Here is a 22,469-nt window from a genome sequence, read left to right on the forward strand (position 1 = left end):
CCCCCCCCCCAATGCCAGTGTCCTAAGCGACCACTTAGGTCCCCTAAATGGTTGCACCGGCCCTGCCCCTCTCAGTGAAGAAGTATGCAGGGTCCCTGCTGTCCCAGTCCACTGGTTCAAGCTGCTCAATGTGCAGGCTTGTAGAAGTTACAGGAAAATGGCTACATCAGAACAAATCTGATCATAACGAGCTCCCTTCGCTCAACGGGGCTGGAGGAGCGTTTGTCCTTTTGCATGGCAGGGGCTTCCAGCTACAGGAGAAGGCCCTGCACGGAAAAGAGAGGCCCCGGGGCCACCAACCCTGCATGCAGCTCCGCAGCACCGGCCCCGCCGCCGAGCGTGCACCACTCGCCCAGGGACAATGCGCGCGCACCTGTCCCGAGCCCATCCTCTAGTCTGCGCAGAGGGGGAGGGGGAAGCTCGCACGCAGCCTCTCCAGGCGCCGCCGCCCGGCAGCTGCTGCCGCTCGCGCTCTGCAAAGGGCTGGGGCAGACAGACTAGCCGGAGCGGAGCACTGCGGCAGCGGGGAGCCCCGAGGGCTTCCCTGCCTCTCTGGGTTTGGGGACCGGGCGATTGCAGCCCGGCATGGAGCCCTGGAAACAGTGCGCCCAGTGGCTGATCCACTGCAAGGTGCTGCCGCCCAACCACCGAGTGACCTGGCCCACGGCTCAGGTGTTCGACCTGGCGCAGACCCTCCGCGATGGGGTCCTGCTCTGCCAGCTGCTCAACAACCTGCGCAGCCAATCCATCAACCTGAAGGAAATCAACCTCAGGCCTCAGATGTCCCAGGTAAGGGCGCCGCTCCGCAAGGGCTCCTGCTGACCCCAGCTCGCATCCCCCATTGATCAGCCGCTTAATTTCTTTGTGCAAATGCGGAGATGCTCTAAGTAGCCTGCTTGTGTTTTGCTTTCACTTACCGGTAGCATTTAACTCTGTAAAGTGTTGGGGGAGAGAATCCACGCGAGGTGAAAGATGCTGTAGTGTATGGAGGGGCACATGCCCACCCTCCATGCCCCCTACCGTAGTCACAGCACGTTTTATGAGACGTACTCAAGCTAATCTGTGTTTATAGTAGCTATTGTGAAGTAAGCAGGTATTGAAATGCCTTCTATTTTTTTTAAAAGCAACAAGCAACCTTCCTAAAACCATACAAAACACAACCCCTCCCCAACATATTTCTATTTTGTTTTGTTGTCAAGTTCTGTCCCGATGAGTAGGTCAGCAATTTTAAAATGAACTGTGTCATTTAGAATGAGGAATCTAGGAAGCTGAATTACCATTCTGTATAATTACAATAGCTAGGGGGAAAAACTCCCAAAAAGACTAACTTGACATAAATCTGCTGCAGCCCTCTGAAGGTTTCTGGGCATGTTCTCTAATCACATGCTGGTGTTTTTAGTGTTTCCCCAACCATTCCTTAAAAGACAGGTAAAAAAAAAATAACAAAACCTGTGTGTGAGATTGTTAAGCATCTGATCTTCATGAAGATCAAAGTTAAAGCTCAGGGTCCCTCTCAGTCAGTCCTGTGTGGCTATGTCTTGAATTACATGTTGTATTGGGGACCTCACAACAGGGGGGCTCCTTCTGGATCTCAGAAGCTATGACACCCTAAGCACATGATTTCAGTTTCAACTGTAAACTTCATGCTTTTTGTCAGATAAAATTGGACTTAATATTACTTCTTTCATTCCCCTCCTCACTGGTGTTTTTGAATTTCTTTTTTGTTTATTTTTGAGAGGCCCCCATCCTATAAGGCACATGATACAGATGGGGAGCTCCTTTGAAGTCACTGAGGTTTGCACAGGTGTCTTTTCTCATGGAACAATTTACAAAGATCAGGGGGGTCCAGTCACTGACCCTGCAAAAAGCACGTGCTTAATTTTAAGCATGTGAGTAGTCACATTGAGTTTAATATGCAGAAGGTTAATTAGATGGATAAGCTTTTGCAACATCAAGGCCTTGTTTTGTATCATTCTCCTTCTTGAGTTGTATGAATTATAGTGTTAATCCTTATTTATGGAGCGGTAATAACCATAGTTAAGCTACCTTCCCAATATAAGCCTGATTTTTAGTACACTTTGCTTTTCCCTCTAATCTTCCTGAAGCTTTACATCCTGCATCTCAACCTTGGTAGATTTTATCTGAGAAATTGTTTTTTTAATTTTTAAACAATTACAAACTGAGCAGTTATAAAGTTATGGTGTTTGGAACTGCAAATACTTGTCTTTCAGATCTGAAAAATTTCCTAGTGATTTTTTTGTCTCTTGTCTCAAAAGTCTGAAATTGGGCCTGAACCTGCAAATGAATCTACCTGGGTGAACTCTGTGCTCCTGTGGAGACTCATGCAGAACTGGGATTACACTTTGTTGGCTTTGCTGAAGACAAGTTCCTCTTAGTCTTATAGGGGGCGATAAAGAGCACAGTTCAAACTAATAATATGAAAAATGTATTTAATACAAACCAATTTATGATTAACTGACTTTTTGTTTCTGGTTTTGCTGGATTGACCTGGAGAAACAGGTACATAGGAGCATGGATTGGAAGTGAGAGCATGGTGGGAATTGTGGTGAGTTAGGAATCTGGGAAGAGATATGGAGAGCATGAAGAGTAAACAGAGGATGATTGGAGGACTGAGAGGTACCTGGTGAGGTAGCGTGATACCATGTTTCCTGTTTTTGAAGGGAAGGGGTAGTGGTGAGGATACGTGTCCATGGAGTGGTAGGCAGGATGGGGGCATAAAACAGAGAGCAGGGCTCCTCAAGGGCATGGAAGTTGCAAAGGACAGGGAAAGCACAGGGGATGTGCGCAGGGGACTGGAGGAGGCATGAGAGGGTTACAGGAACGGTGTGGGGTGTAGTTGTAGCTTGTTGTTTTGACCCTGGCATATATTTTTGCAATTTTAGGGGAGCAAGTTAAGGCTGGTTGATTAAGAGTGATGAAGGATTATATGTCTGGGGAGAATTGGTTGGGTCTCTTCACCGTTCATTTTCAGACATTCTTGTGTTTTGTTTTTTAAAGAGAGGCTGAATTTTTGGTATGAATATATATGTTAGGCCATATGTGAATTGTGAGTTAATTTGGAAACTCAGGGAAGACCTATTTGTTTAAGAAAAATTTGCTGGAACAATATAAACACTCAAGGATTATATTATGCCTGCTATTTTTTTTGATAACTAGACATTTTGCTGCAACTGTATTACAGTCATTAATACTCCGGATTCTGGCTGTCAGCCGACTGGGGCTGATGATGGGAGCCCTGCTGTGTGCGGAGCTGACAGCAGGACCCAGGGCTCCCGCTGTCAGCCCTGCACTGTCAGCACTGCCTGGCTGACAAAAAGAATGCCAATCTTTAATATGGTGATGTAAAATATTAACATTATATTAAAATATTATGAGAAGAGATTCTGAGTACAAGTGATCTGCTTCTAATCTCACTTGATATGCACTAGTAATTTCACTGATGTATACGGAAGTTAGGTAGATGTCTGCTGAAGCGAGAATAGACTTTAACATTTTGCAACACTTTCAGAATACCAGGAGGACCTAATAATTTGTAACGTTTTACTTTTTTAATTGAAGCTCATTTTAGACTAGTGGGAATGCAATATTACCACTCAGGCTTAGGAGCCTCTCTTATTTCATGTGTTATTAAAAATAGATGCCTATACAATTTATGTAAATTGGACTATGCTCGCTTGACATATTTAGTCCACAACCACAGGTTGGTGTCAGTTATTTTTTCTTTTTATTATACCATTCTCATCTTGGCAAATGGATTTACTGCAAAATATTCTGTAAAAGCCAATAATGCATTATAAAAAAAAAATCAGGAATAAATTGCAACCCATCAAAATAAAAACTACACCAGCAGCATATTATATAGAAATTTTACGACAGACATTCTAAAATACTTATACTATTCAGATTTTGAAGATTTATATGACATTGTACAGAAGAGGTAGTATTCTGTACCTTTTGTTAAATGACATAGAGATGGCAGAAGACATGAATTTTAAGTGGAGCAAATTCAGATGAAATTCTCTTATAGCACACATTTAGTAATAGTATAAGCTAAGTAGGATTTGGTAGATTGGAAGAGAGCACTAGTTCATCTACTCTGGCATTCAGCTTCTGGCAGTGACAGTCTTTGAGGGAAGAATTCTCCTTCCTCCAAATCCTGGTTCTCCAACTCATGATACAGTATATTTAGCCATTTATGCATCCTTGTATGTAGAATGTGTGTGGATGATTCCTTCCTGATCCTTGTAGGCAATCTGTTTTGTGTCTTAATGCATAAGGTCTAGTTTTGATTACTTCCATTGCTTGAAAAACTATAAGTAATTTACAGATCAACTGTTGGATATAGCTTCATATAATACTCACATTTCATTATTGATAAAAATATGTAAATATATTCTACTGGGTTAATGAACTAGAAAAGTTTCTTCATAATAACACATAATATTTTTTGGGTCAGTGACTAATTGGAATCAGCAATGGCTCAGAATTAATTCTACTTGTCTAGACCAATGCTTGTTGATTTTACTTCTGATCAATTAAACGGTAGTAGTTTGATGCTTATTTTTAACAGACAAAAGCAAAATACCTTCCTGCATTCTTTTTCAAAGAGAGCTTTCTGGAGAAAGCTACAATGTGTAATGTATGTATGTGCTTAAAAAAGCAGGGTCATTTGAGGATTATTCAGATTCATACCTATTTGGTGAATATTCTCTGTAAATATGAACCTTCAAATATGATTTAAAATGTTACTTTGATTATTTATAATATATTATTGAAATTAAACCTTGATATCTGTATGTTATATATTTGTATAATGTCAGAGATATAGTAAATGCTTCATAGACAGGTAAGAAGGCTGAGTCTGTGGCCCCCAAAAACTTACAGTCCAAGGTCCTGATCCGGCAAGCAGCTTTGTGCAGATGAACACTTGCAACTGCTTCAAGCCCACTGACTTGAACCTGGCTCTTGTAGGTACAGAGACTTGTCTTTGTGGATCAAAACCTATAAGGGCCAAATCTCGATCCCAGTAAAGATCTTGCTAATTTATGCTAGGTGCTAAGTGCTTCTGCAAAGTGAAGAGAAGCCTCTTCTCCCATTGATTTCCATGAAAGAAATCAATCAGACCTTTGCAGGAGGCACTTTCCACATTAGAAAATCATCCCCTGAAAGTTTCAGAAATTATTATAACCTTGGATATGTTTAAAAATGTATTTAGGTCGGCAGTGCACAAATAGAAAATGAAGGGCCTAATCTTGTGAGTTGCTGAGCATTCTAAAAGGGTACTGAGTATCAACTCCTATTATAGCTTAAGTGAGCTGAAGGTGCTTGGAACCTCTTGGGGAGATATTTTTATGATTGGGCTGTACATTTGCAGTGTTTTCAGAAATAGTTACACTTGTCAGTAGTCTAATAAATTCTCTGCATTATGTAATATATGCATCGTAGGATCTCACAGTGCTTTGTAAACCCTAGTTAATTCATCTGTTCCTGTGATGTAGCAAGTGGTATGTTATCCTCATGGGCACAGAGAGGGAAAGTGCCAGTGATAGACTGGGAATTAGAACTTGAGAGGTGCTGGCTCCCAGATGCATACACAGACCACCTACTGCATATTGCTTTGTAAGCCAAGATGCCTGCGGTAATATTTTGCCTGTATTTTTGACCCTCATGTGGCTCTTTATGGTTATGCATGTGTCTTTTGTGGAGTCAAACTGGTATTTTCCTCTTCAGTTTTGTTAACTCTCATGGATTTGGTCTCTGCTACAAGCAGAGTTATGATGATGTGAAGAATTCTGGTTGTCGAACAATTTTTGGGAAACAAAACCATAGAGCAAGACACCGGCCTCATAAAATGCCCTGTAGTCTAGTGAGAGGTGCATTAAACTGAAAGTCCCAGATAGCATGAATTCTACTCCCAGCTTTTCCTCTGACTGCTGTTGACATTTCTGTGTCCTTCACATCACTTGTTGTGAACCAAGGTTTCATGCCTTGGGGGGTAGCTGTCATTCACCAATTTCAGAGAAAAGGTAAGTGATAGCTTGCATTGCAGGCAGAGCTGGGAATAGACCCCAGGCCTCTAATATTACAGAGTCAAGTCTCCTCCATTTTGCCACATAATGCTTTCAGAAGGAGCACGGCAAATTAGATCTTTCTGTAATCCACATTAATACAGTGTGGCTCTATGCCACCCTTTAGCAGCTAGAGGACATATAGAGATTTATGACTTTGTTCCCATGGTAAGAGAACTTGTTCTTTAGATGAAATGGTAGAGACTGTGGTTTTTACATCCAAAGCTCCTGGGTTCAGTCCCCACAGACAACTCAAACAGAGTGTTGTTACATTTGGCTATGATGACTGTAACCACTAGATCATAATCCGCTGTCAGTGCAAGAAATAGAAACCAAGTATTCCACTGTTGTGTCACAAATACGTGTGTGACCCACTGGCAAGGTGTGTGTGGTCTCTCCCTGTGTGGGCTGGGCTACATGGAAGATAGCAGCATGTTGTTCTCTACCACTCATCACCTTACTCAAGTTACTCCTATAACTAAAGTGGAAGTTGTTTTGTGCTGTGGATCTGAAGGTTACGGATTCAAACCAGGGCCGGGGCAACCATTTAGGTCACCTAGGTGGTCGCATAGGGTGCTAGGATTTGGGGGTGGCATTTTCTTCGGCAGCAACCATGGTGGCCGGATCTTCTGCCGTTCCGGTCACCGCCGGCATTTAGGTGGAGGGAGCTGGAGCAGGGGAGTGTGGGGAGGGCCGCCTGCAGCAAGTAAGGGGGGGTGTGGCATGCAGGGGAACTGCTCGCCCCAGCTCACCCCTGCCCCTCCTCCTCCCCGAGCATGCCATGGCTGCTTCACTTCTCCTGCCTCCCAGGCTTATGGTGCCTAAGCTGATCGGTGCCACAAGCCTGGGAGGTGGGAGAAGTGAAGCAGCAACGGCGTGCTTGGGGAGGAGGTGGAGCAGGGGTGAGCTGGGACGGGAGTGTGTATCAGGGCGGAGGGTGGGGGATGGGGAGCTGCCGCGGGGGGGCGCGTCTCACGACGGAGGGAGGGAGCTGTTATGGGGGGGGTGCCTCAGGGCGGAGAGGTAGAGCTGCTGCGGGGGGGGCACCTCAGAGAGGGGGCTTGGGGACGAGGAGGGCGCAAGGTGGAAGTTTCACCTAGGGCATGAAACATCCTTGTCCCGGCCCTGATTCAAACACCGCTGATGACACATGTTGAGGTCAAAAAACACATGTATATGTACAAGTCAGTGTAAGGACCCCTGGAGTCATTGTTTTGATGGTTTTATATCACAAAGCATTGTATTTAGAAGCAAATTTGGTTATTGTGCAAATGTTTGTTTTACTGTTGCATTTTTATTATTTGTATTTGGTTACAGGGAGTTGTCCCTTTTAAGAATAGTGTTTGGCTGACTGACAGCAATATGCAGGAGATTTTGTGTGTGTCAAGAGAGTGGAAGACCCACTGTGATCAAGCTCTAAGAAGGCCAGAACTTGATTTAATAAACTTCTCTTTCCAGAAAATCAGCCTCATTTTTGAAGGACTAACGTTAGTGCTTATGAGGGCTGGTCCACACTACGGGGGGAAATCGATCTTAGATATGCAACTTCAGCTACGTGAATAGCGTAGCTGAAGTCGAATATCTAAGATCGGATTACTCACCCGTCCTCACCGCGCGGGATCAATGTTCGTGGCTCTCCCTGTCGATTCCGCAACTCCGTTGGGGTTGATGGAGTTCCGGAATCGATATAAGTGCGCTCGGGGATCGATATATCGTGTCTAGATGAGACGCGATATATCGATCCCCGAGCAATCGATTTTAACCCGCCGATACGGCGGGTAGTCTGGACGTAGCCTGAGGGACTGGAAATCTTAGGGCATTGCTAATGGGCTATAGAGCCTTTTGCCTGTAGGGCACCAGTGTGAATTGTGCCCAGCTCAGCAGGGATTAAAAGTTGTTCCCATCAATGGATATTTAATAACCCCTACGTGAGAGGAGTCTGACAGGTCCCAATTCCAGCTCCTATGTCACAAATTCACCACTGTGCTTTGCACTAGAGTAGAAGCTCTTTGGGGCAGAAACTGTCCATGCTATATGTTTTCACGAAGACTAACAGTGGGACCCTGTGAGGGTCCTGTAGCGAGGGCCAAAATCACATTACTCTAAATTTGCAAGAATTGACAGCATCAGTTGTCATGCGCATACTGGGAGATGGAGTTCAGAAAACAACAAAAAACACACTGAAGCTTTAAAAATCCATTTTTTTTGCCCATATGTATTTTTGGATTTGACTCATGTGTTTTGAACTTTGATGTTGGTAATGTGCATACTTTGTGTGGTGTTGCACAGAACAAACAAAGCTGTCCCATTACAAGAATGCTCCTCACTGTAAAGCAGTGCTGAGCCTTCCTAGCAGCCAGAAAGGGGGCTAAGAAAGGAACTGTGTTAGTTTAATTACGGAGACCATTGATTGTATGATGCCCTAACATTGTGTTGCAAAAGTTTTCGCGAGATGTCGCATCAATACATGATGACCTTGAGTCATGAGGATTACACAACAGAAGCTAATGTCAGAGTGTTGCATTGTAACTTTGTGGTAATTCCATTTCATGACAAACTGCTTCCCCAGGGCTGGATTACACTAGTGTAAATAATAAAAATAGAAATGACCCATAACTGAAAGTTCTAATCATAATGTTTAATCTTAATTGTAACAGATATTGGATAAATGGTCATCAGAAATATGGGCCTTAGAAGAAATTAGCTGTGCTGACCTGCATTAGGCTATCTTTTTGCAACTTCTTTATCTGTGGCACTTTGTAAATTTCATTTTGAAATAGTTTTTGCAAGGCGTTCTGTTAACTTGTGAGAAATTGCTAAACAGGAAAGCGGCAAGTGATGAGCAGTTGGCATCGGAGTTCACTAAGGGGGATGTTTATATAAATTATTTATTTAAAATAACCATTTCCTGTAATCATTCTTAAAACAATAAAATAAATTACAGTTTATTTTGTCTAAGTTTTATAAATTTTTACCCCTTATTTTGAAGGGAGTAGTTTTTTCATATGATCACCTAAAAATATGGAAGCACATTATTGTTGTCATTCTGACTCTAAGTTATCTTTGAGTGTAGAAATTAAGATTTAATGACAAACTCCTTCATGCTTGGGTGGCAGTATGTTTGCCAAACTCCCTGTGCAAAGTGATTTGGCTATTCCCTTAAATCTTAGGAGGGGGCCAAAGGATCTGAATTTTGAAAAAATATAAAATAATTTATAGTAGTCCTTGCTAATGTTCCCAGGAGCCAAGATTGGCTCAGCATTTTTATTATAATCTCTTATAAAATTTGATTTATCAAGGATTTTGAGCTGTGACAGAGAGTCTTACAAGATTGAAACTTGGCATACTAGTTATCAGCTCTGGAGAACAATTTTTTTTGTTAACAGAAGAAACCCTATTTGATGAACTTATTGGGGATTTAGGAATTTATAAAATCAAAAAGTTGATAAAATTTAACATATCAGAATTACAATATTTATAGTGCATAAATTAAGGTATTACTCATCCCATGACAGTATACATAACTAATGGTAACTAATGTATACTGTGACGTTTCTTTGTTTGATAGAATTGCTTCTCTTCCCTGCTGTCAGTCTTTTCAAAACTGAACAGCTACTTGATTGTTGGCTGAAGGATTGAAGTCACATTCAGTGGCAGAAAAATGACTTTGGCAGCAGAAAAATGATTCAGATAACTGGTTGTTCATAAGATTGATGCTCATAAAATCAGGGTTCTATTGTGTTTTGCACTTGGGTTATTGAGTTATGAGAATGCTAAAAGGGTTATGTTTAGGTGTTAAAGATGCTTTTTTCTCTAACTATAAAAACATTTTGTTTAGCTAAAGTTGGGAAATGATTTACTCTTTGATATGAGGTGAGGGGAACAACATGAGAGAGAAACAACAACATGAATTAATTAATTTGTAATGTCTGTTGTTGAGCACAAGCAACAATATTTGAGGGATAAGGTGTTTGTAATTCACATAGCAGACAGTCCCATTAAACATGCCCAATTAAACAAGCGAATATTTTGATTTATTTTAGCCCCTGATCCTGCAAACATTTATGCACTTGTTTAACTTTTATTTACATGCTTAGTCTCATTGAGTCCAAGTTAAATACGTGCATAAGTATTTGCAGAATTGGGGCCTTCATGAAATAAATAAATAAATGTAAATTAAAAAAATAGAGATTTCCTTGTAAAGAAAATGTAGCTGTAACCTGATCAATTTTGCTCAAACAAACAAACAAACAAACAAAAAATACACAGGAAGAGTAATAACCTGGCGCTTGGTTTGTAACTTTCTGACAAAGTGACCAATTGCACTTATTATTCTAAGAAAGTATCAGAGGGGTAGCTGTGTTAGTCTGGATCTGTAAAAGCAGCAAAGAATCCTGTGGCACCTTATAGACTAACAGACGTTTTGGAGCATGAGCTTTCGTGGGTGACATGCATCTGACGAAGTGGGTATTCACCCACGAAAGCTCATGCTCCAAAACGTCTGTTAGTCTATAGGGTTCCACAGGACTCTTTGCTGCTTATTCTAAGAAAGTGAAGGAAATAAAAATGGTCATCAGATCAGTTTCCAAATATCCTTTACTTGATTCCTTTGAAGAGAAAAAGGAATATGCATTTGTAACATATTTTAGGATTATATTTACATGTTAACCACTTAATAAGTACTTAATGTAGCAGGGTCATGTTGCAAAGCTCATCTCAGGTACTGCCCCATGCACCATGTTTAAAGTGCTGCATGTTCTACAGAATATCAGCACTAAATACAGAACTGCCTAGAGGGGTGGGGTGGGGTGGGGGGGCAAGTGGGGCAATCTGCCCTGGGTCCTGCAAGGGCCCCGCAAACCCTGGCCTGATGGCAGTCCAGGTCTTTGGTGGCATTTTGGTGGCAGGGGGCCCTTCAGTCGCTCCGAGTCTTCGGCATTTCGGCGGCGGGGGGCCCTTCAGTGCTGCCAAAGATGTGGAGTGACTGAAGTTCCCCCCACCCCCAAAATGCCACCGAAGACCCGGACCACCGCCGGGTGAGTGCAAGCGCCGCAGCTCTCCCACTTTGCCTCAGGCCCCCTGAAGTCTCTGGGCGTCCCTGACTAAGTATGCTGCCACTGGTCTCTCACAGAAGCTATAATGGGTATCAGCAGCAAAGAGTTAAATTAAATATCCAAATAGGCTTGAGGAAACATTCAGTTGGGGTGGCCTATGTTGTTTTCTGCTAAGTATGCAAGAGAAACTGAGTTATCACCTGCTCTTGAGCTGACAGAGGGTGGGAGTGCTGTGGTGACAGCAGGCAGAGCAAATCCTTGTGAAAAGGAAAGAATGAAAAAAGATGACGGGGCACAGAGAAGAGAGGTAGCAGAAGTGGGAGGCAAACAGTCAGAAGAAAAGAATGTGAACTAGAGAGGGAATAGGCAGGAAAAGAAGGGAGACAGATCAGAAGGGGCATCAGAAAGCAAGTGAGAGATTAGAAAGAAAAAAGGAAAATCATTTTTCATGCTAAGAAAAATCCATAGAGTCAAATCTTGGATGTCCCGTGTTACTCTTTATGCAGTGATGGTGGCACGTCAAGAAAGCTAATGCTCAAATAAATTTGTTAGTCTCTAAGGTGCCACAAGTACTCCTGCTCTTCTTGTGGATACTGACTAACACGGCTGCGACTCTGAAACCTGTTATAACCTGCTGACTGTATTCTAGGAGGTTAATTACAAGGGCAGTAGTATTTGACAGCAGGAAAATCTACAGCTATATTGTCTGTGGATTTAAACATCAGAAGGATAAAGGATCTCGGTTTTCTGGCTCCAACCTTTTCCTTTTACTGAAGGTCAAATTAAAAAACTGGCAAAGAGGAAATTATTGGAGTAAAGAACCAAATGTGAAGGTAAAGATAGTAAGGTGGCTGGTAGATGAGAAGGAAATATGTGGGTATTGGAAGGGGAAAGAAGGAGAAAAAGAGGGATGTTTATGGAATATGGAACATTGTCAGGTGATGTCAGCACTAGCTTGGTGGTAGGGTCAGAGTGAGTGGCAATGCTGGGAGATGATTTGGGGACCTGGTAATTATAAATTAAATTCCTGGAAACTGACAGAGCTTCGTAATTGAGAGTAGCCTTGACTTGCAAGGGAATGAAGAGGGGAGGAATTAGCTAGAGAGAGACAGATAATACATTGGTGAGAGAGAGAAGAAGATTATGTACATAATTTGAGAGCAGAATGATAAAATGAAGCAGGGCTGCCCAGAAGGGGGGACAAGTGGGGCAATTTGTCCCATAACTCTGGCTCCGGAGGGCCCCCTATGAGACTGGCTGATGCTCTCTCCCCGGCCTTGACCCAACCCCGTCTCTGCCCTCTCCCAGAGCCTCAGCCCATCCAGGAGCGTCCCTGGATAGCGCTGCAGCGTGTCTCCGGCAGGCCCCTGAGCCATCCCCGCTCAGAGCTGCGTGGTAAAGGGGTGGGGCTGCGAGCTCCAGGCTGAGAGGAAGGAGTTGAGCTCAGCCTGGAGCTCGCAGCCCCGCCCCCTTACCATGCGGCTCTGAGCGGGGCAGAGCTCAGGCCCCGCTGGAGCCACTCTGCAGCTGTCGAGGGAAGCTCCTAGATGGGCTGAGGCTCCGGGAGAGGGGCAGAGCCGGGGGTAAGGGGCCAGGGCCGGCGGGGTTGGCTAAAGGGCAAGAACTCCCAGGGACAGTCAGGGAGAGGGCAGAGGTGGGGGGGAAGGAGGCGGTCAGGGGACAGGGAATGGGGGAGTTGGATTGTGGGCGATCCAGGGGTCTGTCAGGACTCAGCAGGGGGGTGTATAGGGGTCAGGGGACAGGGAGCAGGGGTGGAGTCCTGGGGTGGTGGTGGGGGATCTCTGGGGGACGGTGAGGGAGCAAGGAGCAGGATGGGTCGGGGATTCTGAGGGGGGAGGGCAGTTGGGGAGCAGGAGGTGGGTGGGGATTGGATAGGGGGCAGGGCCAGGCTGTTTGGGAGGCACAGCCTTCCCTACCCTAAAGCTCATTTGCAGTTTGAGGCTTGCAGAAGAGCCAAGCTGTTAGCTTTTCCTTTAGGGCTACCATCCCTTTCACTTCTCAAATGCCAAATTATAGTCTATATTTAATTTCAGTGCCATAGGGAGATTCATGTCAGGGGAGGTAGCTTCTTTTAAAATTAGCCACTGGGGGAGGGATCACATGAGAAGAGCAATATCCTTCCCAACCCTACCAAGGGAGACCCCCCCCACCCCTGTATTCCCTGAGGCTCCAGAGAGGTTAATTCAGTGGTTCTCAAACTTTTATACTAGTGACCCCTTTCACATAGCAAACCTCCTGAGTGCGACCCCTCTCCCTTTATAAATTAAAAACACTTTTTTATATATTTAACACTATTATAAACGTTGGAGGCAAAATGAAGTTTGAGGTGGAGGCTGACAGCTCGCGACCCCCAGTAATAACCTCGTGACCCCCTGAGGGGTCCTGACCCCTAGTTTGAGAACCCCTGGTTTAATTTAATTTTAGCACCCTGTGTCTATTTACATGCATGTGCTATTTTGAGCATTTCAGTTTTCACAACATAGGCTCATCCCAGATTCTGGAACAAGCTCAAATGCTCAGTTCGTGGAGTATGTACATAGTCTATACTAAAGACAAACCCACAGTAACCGTCTCCAGTTTGTGAGGGACCCCATGGAGCCAGTCTCTAGGAAACAGATAAATGGGGATGGTAGTTAAATCCATTACTGATTATTAGCCAGGATGGATAAGGAATGGTGTCCCTAGACTCTGTTTGTCAGAGGGTGGAGATGGATGGTAGGAGAGAGATCACTTGATTGTTACCTGTTAGATTTACTCCCTCTGGGGCACTTGGCATTGGCCATTGTCGGTAGACAGGATACTGGGCTGGATGGACCTTTGGTTTGACCCAGTATGGCTGTTCTTATGTTCTAACCTAAATGAACCCAAAGTTATGGAGGCAGATATGAGTCAAGGAAGCCAGCAGAGTATGAGAAACCTGGAAAAATCTCTGACTGGATGGGCTCAGGCGTTTGGTCACAAGCTGAGGTGGTTCAAAAGTTTTGGATTTTTTTAAGCAGAATTTTTTTTTATTGTTTCTTTAAACAATCAAACACAGCAAGCAACAAATATTTGGCCACATACTTCTGAAACCCCAAACCATATTCAGGTTTTGGCAGACTAATTTCAGCTTTTCAATTAAAAAAAACCACAACAAATTTTGAAGGAAAGTGGACATTGTTTGTGATTTTTTTCTGCTTTTTAAAAACCCCTAGTTTTTGATCCAGAAAAAGTTTTGACAGAAAATATTTATCCAACCCTTTTAATGAGCTTTAGTGCCTTTTAGCACTAGCTGATGCTGAGAACCAGTGATACCTTGTAAAGAAGTTTTCTCAAAACTGGGTTTGTGCCGAGATGCAGAAGGTTTATTTTTCTCAGGGCTGCCCGTGGAGGGGGGAGCAAGTGGGGCAATTTGCCCCGGGCCCCGCAGGGGCCCCCACGAGAATATAGTATTGTATAGTATTACAATTTTTTTTATGGAAGGGGTCCCCAAAATTGCTTTGCCCCAGGCCCCCAAAGCCTCTGGGCGGCCCTGAAATGAAGATGGAGGAGAAAATTGTGAGAGGAGCAGAAAGAGAAAAAAAGAGTTAGAAAAGTGGTGATGTTACCTGTCAGTATCATTTTTGTGTTGAAGTTATGTGGACCACCAAGGAGTTCAGGGCAGCCAGGTATCTTATACTGTGGAAGAGGCCACCTAAAATGCTTTCTGATCTGCACTGCTGTGATGTGCCAGGAAATGGGGAGGTAGCTTGAAATGGGGGGTGTGCGCTGCAGCCCTTCAAAAGAGCAGGGAAGTTTTTCTCTTGTCCCATGTTCAGATGACTCTAAATACTGAGATAGTTATTTTATTAGACCACCAGCACTTGTCTCTTATTAAGATCTTTGGTTCACTATGAGGATACAAAATAGCAACCGGTCAATTACCTTTGAAGTCCTACCTTTACACTAGTGATAAAATTTCCTTATCGATTCTGTGCAGATTTACCTTAAATGTACACAACTTACTTGTGTTTTGTTCTATGGAACCTAATTACAGTGCTTGTTTCTGTAGCATTCCTATTCACATTCATTTCAATACATTACCAGACTTGGTGACATAAAGAAAACATGACTGTATATCTGCATACTTTGGTTTTTCTTTTGGTGGCAAATTGGCTCTATTTTCTATGCATCCTGGTTATATTAGGTATCATCTGCAGTTAACTGTTTTGCCTCCTTTTTGCTTCAGTTTGATAGGACAAGTGCCAAAACTTAGAGTTGTGAAATACTATTTTGTTTCCCTCCTATGATTTCTTAGAAATATGTATAATAGTTAAACTGATAAATTAATAGCAAGTGTATGTCTTTTTATTTTAAGGAAAAAGATATTCTCTCCTATGTAACTGAACACTGTTGAGTCTGACTCAACTTGTAGTTCGGTGGGAATATATATTTTAGAAAACATTCAGTCATATACCACATTTATTAAGAACAATAACAATCTTGGTAACCTTGCAAAGTCAAAAGAATAGTCACAGAATAATTTTTGTTTGCATATTCAAAAGTTGGAGTCTTAGACCCCAATCCTGCAAAGGGTCCATCTGTGAGGAGTCCCATTGAAATACCCTGCGTGAGCATAAGGGTTTGTGCTAGCATACAATTTGGAACAATCAACAGGATATTAATATAAAGATTCTAAATTCTTAAGCCATAGATTTTTCTGCACCTGTGAATTTCAATTGTTCTGCATTATGACTTAAACTTGGTTTCTTTCTCTTATGATTTTATCTGCAAACATTACTTTTATTTGATCATAGCTTTTCTATTTCTCTCTGAACCTAAATACTAATCCCGATTTCACATTTGGCTATTTCAGTGTTCTTGTCATCACATTGGTGTTTTTGCTATTACAGCTTATTAATGACAATGGAATTCACTGATGATCCTTATTTAAATATAGCTTGCTGCTACCTATTGCTCCACATTAGCACCACTGAGAATAGCATTCCAGTATTGTCTTACTCTTATTATAATGTACTAATAACAGCTTCCTCACACTCTGTACTCTAGGAGAAAAAACTTGCATCTCTTTCTGATTCCTTGCCTTCTCTCCCATGATAATGATTGGTTTCAAAGTAGCAGCCGTGTTAGTCTATATCCGCAAAAAGAACAGGAGTACTTGTGGCACCTTAGAGACTTAAAAATTTATTTGAGCATAAGCTTTCGTGGGCGACAGCCCACTTCTTCGGATGCATAGAATGGAACATATATTGAGGAGATATATATACACATACAGAGAGCATGAAAAGGTGGGCTCTCTGTATGTGTATATATATCTCCTCAATATATGTTCCATTCTGTGCATCCAAAAAAGTGGGCTGTAGCCCACGAAAGCTTATGCTCAGATAAATTTGTTAGTCTCTAAGGTGCCACAAGTACTCCTGTTCTTTTTTTATGATAATGATCATGATTTTTATTTATAAAATATATCCTAATACTTTAAGTAGCATTTGGGGCCAGATTGTTAGCTGATGTAAATTTGGGTTGCTCTGTTGAAGTGAGAGGAACCATTATGATTTACATAAGCTGAAGTTCTGGACCATGACATCTCTTGACTAGCCTTTCTCTGAATTTCTTTTAAGTATGTGGTGTATTTCTGTAGAGTTTTTGAAAGCGGCAGACTGATCAAATTGTCTAGAGCTTAGGCAGATGTTTTGAAAGCTGCATCATGCTACTCTCTAACATACCTTAGCTCTGACTAGTTACCACTTTGCTTTGCAAGTCTTGAGTTGCTGAGCAGCAGCAGTTTTGCTAAATCATGCCAAGTTGTGGAAGGATTTAGAGAATAAATTTTCACTTGATACTTGAAACAGGTTTGAACTTTAGTCTTCAGAGATGTGACGTTAATGCAGTAACGTACACTTCAATCCTACACCCCGTCTGATTCAGTAATGACACATCTTTAAGTAAAAAGCTAAAATTCTTAGCGAGCTTCCCTCTCTTAATAGTTAAAATGTTAACACTCTTTTGGACTACAACTTGTTTTTTTGGGGTCCTGAGTAAAATACCGGCTGATGAGCTTTAGGCCGGTTTCTATCATCCACAGAGCACATCTGGCAGCTGGGCTACGTCAGGTCAAGAGTGCATGCCATTAAGAAGATATTAGAGCATTTTAGCAAGTGGGGGAAGCAGGTCAGTGCACATGTGCTTAATGTGGGCTGGGAGGCGGAGAAAATTGGTAAACAATGATTTTATCAACTAAAAGTGGGTTAAGCTTGTTGCAGTTAGGAGGGGTTTGGCTGCCTGAAGTTCATCTCTCAGGAAGGCGTTGGTGTATTCAGGTTGTGGGAGGGCCATTAGGAAAGCAAGATTCTAAGAGGTGGTGAGCCATGCCTAGGGCTTGACCTCATTGCTGCTTCTAGAGAACTATTTTGTTTGGAATTCCTACCACACCCCTTCCAAGTTCCTGTTCCCTTGCAAAAGGTGAAAAATCTTCCGTCCTATCCATAGAACAGGTAGTTCATGAGCAGCTTGAGCTTATTCACATGCTGTTCCACCAATGTGCCTTGGCCTCCTTTGAGGGGCTACCTCTAGTAATCATGAGGTAGCTCAAGGTCTGTGTTTGTTCAGTCTTTGAGCCAGCATGGCTAATGCGATACATCTGGTGGTTTTCTCTGATTTGGACTCCCATCCACTAAGAGGTCGCACTGATGCCACTGGCTTGCTTCACAGAAGACCAAACTGAACAGACGGGGTGGTGATCTTTGTTAACAAGATCGATATTTTAATCCCTCACTTCTGGCTTGTTCTCAGACAAAACAAAAAAGCAATGTTCCTGAGGAGACTTTGGTTGGAAGGATTGTGCCTTGGAGAATTTTAGTAAGTAATGGTGCAGTTCAGTTACAGGCTTTATGAAGCATTAAGCAGATGAATTCAATAATCCTGTTGGAGTATCCCTATATTTGAGGCAGGGTCCTACAGCTTTCCCTTTTTACAGAAGACCCTGGAAAATTGATTAGCCTCAATGAAAGCCTTTGCTGGCTGGAACAGTGTGATTTGCATCAAAATGCAGTCAGTGATGAGAGAGGATCACATATGTAAAGACAGATGAGCGGTGTAGGGAACAGAGTGCCTGCTGTTAATACTATGTGTGCAGCTCTTAAGCAGCAAACTGGAACATAATTCAAGCTAAAATTGTCCAGATTCATGGATCCCTTCGGAGTCTAGTTCATTTATGTGGTACACATCCTGCGCTCTAAGAATTTAAATGGTCTGTTGTTGTTCTTGGGGGGGGGGTTCTCAGTTGCAATAACCAAATGTTTTATAGTTTTTGTAGGAATTTTAGGTATAACATTTGCCCAGCTCACACAAGAAGAATAGGAAAGTGTCTGTGAAATTAAAACACAGTACCTCATTATTTGTTTATCTCCTGACATATGCAGTGGTGGTTTTGGCACACATTGCCAAGAGTAGGTCTAATGGGTGATTCTGCTTCCATCAGTAACACAGTGACATGGCTGTGGATGCATGAGGCTCATGATTAACACTGTCTTGCTGTGGGCCAGGTCTGGCCTTATAGCTGAATTGTGAGTTTTTCACTGATCCTGTGCTTCCTGTAGTCCTACAGACGATCTAGGGTCAGCATGTAAATTTAAATAAATAAATAAAGAGGATGGCTCTGTCTTGATCCTAGAATGCTCTATTGCCATTTGTGTGCCATGGGACATATGGGACTGCAGTTTTATAGAGTATTTCTCCAAATCTCAAAGGAAATTTTGAAAATGCATTACACTGTGTAGTGTACTGCTTGTTGGACTATTATGTTTTATGATGTGTGTTTTATATTTTAAATCTTCCTTTTATGTTTGGAGAAGTGCAATAACCCTGATGGTCGCAACCCTGTTCTGGTCCCTTGAAGAACTATTGTAACATTTAGAGTTGGTTGAAAATTTTGTGACTGAACAGTTTTTGGTTGGAAAATGCTGTTTTGTTGAAATAGAAATGTTTCCTTGGAATTAGAGATGTCGATTAATTGCAGTTAACTCACGTGATTAACTAAAAAAATTAATTGTGATTAATCACAGTTTTAATCACATTGTTAAACAATAGAATACCAATTGAAATTTACTAAACATTTTGGATTTTTTCTACATTTTCATATACATTGTATTCTGTGTTGTAATTGAAAACAAAATGTATATTATTTTTGATTACAAATATTTTCACTATAAAAAGGATAAACAAAAAAAGTGTCTTTCAGTTCACTTCATACAAGTACTTTAGTGCAATGTCTTTATCCTGAAAGTGCAATTTACGAATGCTTTTGGCAGCAGACGGTGCATTATGACTGGTAGCTGTTGACATCGCATTCCTGTGTGCTCTTTTAACCGACCTCGGTGTGGTCAGTCAGGGGCTCCTGGAGTGACTCAGCCAGGTCATTCCTATCTTCTGCTGAGCATCCAGGAGATGACAATGACTAGCAGTCGAACTCCACCGTCTGCTGCCACCCTAAAGATGTAAAAGATAGATGGAGTGGATGAAAACAAGAAATAGACCCGATTTGTTTTGTATTCATTTGCTTCCTCCCTTCCTCCCTCTGTGAAATTCAGGGTTTTTCAGTTCAATCCTTGAGGGGGCCATTCTGTGTGACAGTTGTTTGTGTTTCTCCTTGATGCAAAGCCACACCCTGTCACACACTGTCACCAGGAAAAGGCAGGTCTACGTGACTGGAGACTCCTTACTGAGAAGAATAGATAGGCCTGTAACTAGAGCTGATCGGGAGAACAGAAGGGTGTGCTGTCTGCCAGGTGCTAAGATACAGGATGTGGACCTGAGGCTGAAAAGGATCCTGGCAGGAGCGGGAAAGAATCCGTTGATTGTCCTTCATGTGGGAACGAATGATACGGCTAGATACTCTCTGGAATGTATCAAGGGAGACTATGCCAGACTGGGGAAGACGCTTGAGGAAATCGAGGCTCAGGTGATCTTCAGTGGGATTCTGCCGGTTCCCAGAGAAGGGCAACAACGGTGTAACAAGATTATGGCGATCAACAGATGGCTCAGGCAGTGGTGCTATAAGGAGGGCTTTGGGATGTACGGCCATTGGGAAGCATTTACGGACAGAAGACTGTTCTCTCAGGATGGACTTCACCTGAGTAAGGAGGGAAATAGACTTCTAGGATGGAGGCTCGCCGAACTGATTAAGAGAGCTTTAAACTAGGAATTTGGGGGAGATGGTTGGGAGATGTCCAGGAGATCTCCATGCCGGAATTTAACCTTGAGAGGGAAGTAAATAAAGTAAGAGGGGATACAGTCGTGGATAGAAGAACTGGCATAAGGAGGAAGGGTAGTGTAGATAGCAGACTAACAGGTGTCGCTGGTGGTAGAATGTCTGTGCCTAACAGGGTAAAGAATGTCAGTGAAGCCAAATGGCAAAAATTAAGATGTCTGTACACTAATGTGAGGAGCCTAGGGAACAAAATGGAGGAACTAGAGCTACTGGTGCAGGAAGTGAAACCGGATGTTATAGGGATAACAGGAACATGGTGGAATAGTAGTCATGACTGGAGTACAGTATTGAAGGCTATGTGCTGTTTAGGGAAGACAGAAATAAAGGCAAAGGTCGTGGAGTAGCATTGTACATCAATGAGGAGGTTAACTGTAAAGAAATAAGAAGTGATGGAATGGATAAGGCAGAGTCTGTCTGGGCAAAAATCACACTGGGAAAGAAAGCTACTAGAGCCTCCCCTGAGATAGTGCTTGAGGTGTGCTACAGACCGCCGGGATCTGATTTGGATATGGATAGAGACCTCTTTAATGTTTTTAATGAAGTAAACAATAATGGGAAATGTGTGATCATGGGAGACTTTAACTTCCCAAATATAGACTGGAAGATAAGTGCTAGCAAGAAAGTAGGGCTCAGATTTTTCTGGATGTGATAGCAGGTGGATTTCTTCACCAAGTAGTTGAAGAACCAACAAGAGGGGATGCCATTTTAGATTTGGTTTTGGTGAGTAGTGAGGACCTCATAGAAGAAATGGTTGTAGGGGACAAACTTGGTTCGAGTGATCATGAGCTAATTCAGTTCAAACTAGATGGAAGGATAAACAAAAATAGATCTGGGACTAGGGTTTTTGACTTCTCGAGGGCTAACTTTAAAGAATTAAGGAAATTAGTTAGAGAGGTGGATTGGACTGAAGAACTTGTGGATCTAAATGCGGAGGAGGCCTGGAATTACTTTAAGTCACAGCTGCAGAAACTATCGGAAGCCTGCATCCCAAGAAAGGGGGAAAAAACCACAGGCAGGATCTGTAGACCAAGCTGGATGAGCAAGCATCTCAGGCCACGTCCAGACTAGGTATTAAAATCGATTTTAGATACGCAACTTCAGCTACGGGAATAACGTAGCTGAAGTCGAATTTCTAAAATCGAGGTACTCACGCGTCTGGACGGCGCGGCATCGATGTCCGCGGCTCTCCGTGTCAATTCCGGAACTCCGTTCGGATTGATGGAGTTCCGGAATCGATGTAAGCGCGCTCGGGGATCGATACATCGCGTCCAGACTAGACGCGATATATCGATCCCTGAGCAATCGATTTTAACCCGCCGATGCCGCTGGTTAGTCTGGACGTGCGCTCAGAGAGGTGATTAAGAAAAAGCAGAAAGCGTACAAGGAGTGGAAGAAGGGTGGGATTAGCAAGGAAAGCTACCTTAGTGAGGTCAGAACATGTAGGGATAAAGTGAGAAAGGCTAAAAGCCAAGTAGAGTTGGACCTTGCAAAGGGAATTAAAACCAATAGTAAAAGGTTCTATAGCCATATAAATAAGAAGAAAACGAAGAAAGAAGAAGTGGGACCGCTAAACACTGAGGATGGAAAGGAGTTTAAGGATAACCTAAGCATGGCCCAATATCTAAATAAGTACTTTTCCTCAGTCTTTAATAAGGCTAATGAGCAGCTTAGGGATAATGGAAGGATGACAAATGGGAATGAGGATATGGAGGTGGATATTACCACATCTGAGGTAGAAGCCAAACTAGAACAGCTTAATGGGACAAAATCGGAGGGCCCCGACAATCTTCATCCGAGAATATTAAAGGAACTGGGGCATGAAATTGCAAGCCTGTTAGCGAGAATTTTTAATAAATCGGTAAACTCAGGGGTTGTACCGTACGACTGGAGAATTGCTAACATAGTTCCTATCATTAAGAAAGGGGAAAAAAGGTGATCCAAGTAACTATAGGCCTGTTAGTTTGACATCTGTGGTAGGTAAGGTCTTGGAAAAATTTTTGAAGGAGAAAGTAGTTAAGGACATTGAGGTCAATGGTAATTGGGACAAATTACAACGTG

The 22,469-nt window shown here is 42.7% G+C and overlaps 1 protein-coding gene across 2 annotated transcripts in view; it reads left to right on the forward strand.

Moving 5' to 3' along the window:
• The first annotated feature begins 448 nt into the window (after positions 1–448).
• Positions 449–22,469, forward strand: part of VAV3 (vav guanine nucleotide exchange factor 3) — a 254,278-nt gene continuing 232,257 nt past the window's right edge. The window contains exon 1 of one of the 2 annotated variants that reach the window (XM_050962383.1): positions 449–789. In XM_050962383.1, coding sequence (XP_050818340.1) covers positions 586–789 — 204 coding nt within the window. In that variant the 5' untranslated portion in view covers positions 449–585. Of the gene's footprint in view, positions 790–12,657; positions 12,727–22,469 lie in introns of those variants that run through there. The other variant, XM_050962385.1, reaches the window with a different exon arrangement.

Source organism: Gopherus flavomarginatus, chromosome 7 (assembly GCF_025201925.1).
Source record: "Gopherus flavomarginatus isolate rGopFla2 chromosome 7, rGopFla2.mat.asm, whole genome shotgun sequence".
Taxonomy (NCBI): domain Eukaryota; kingdom Metazoa; phylum Chordata; order Testudines; family Testudinidae; genus Gopherus; species Gopherus flavomarginatus.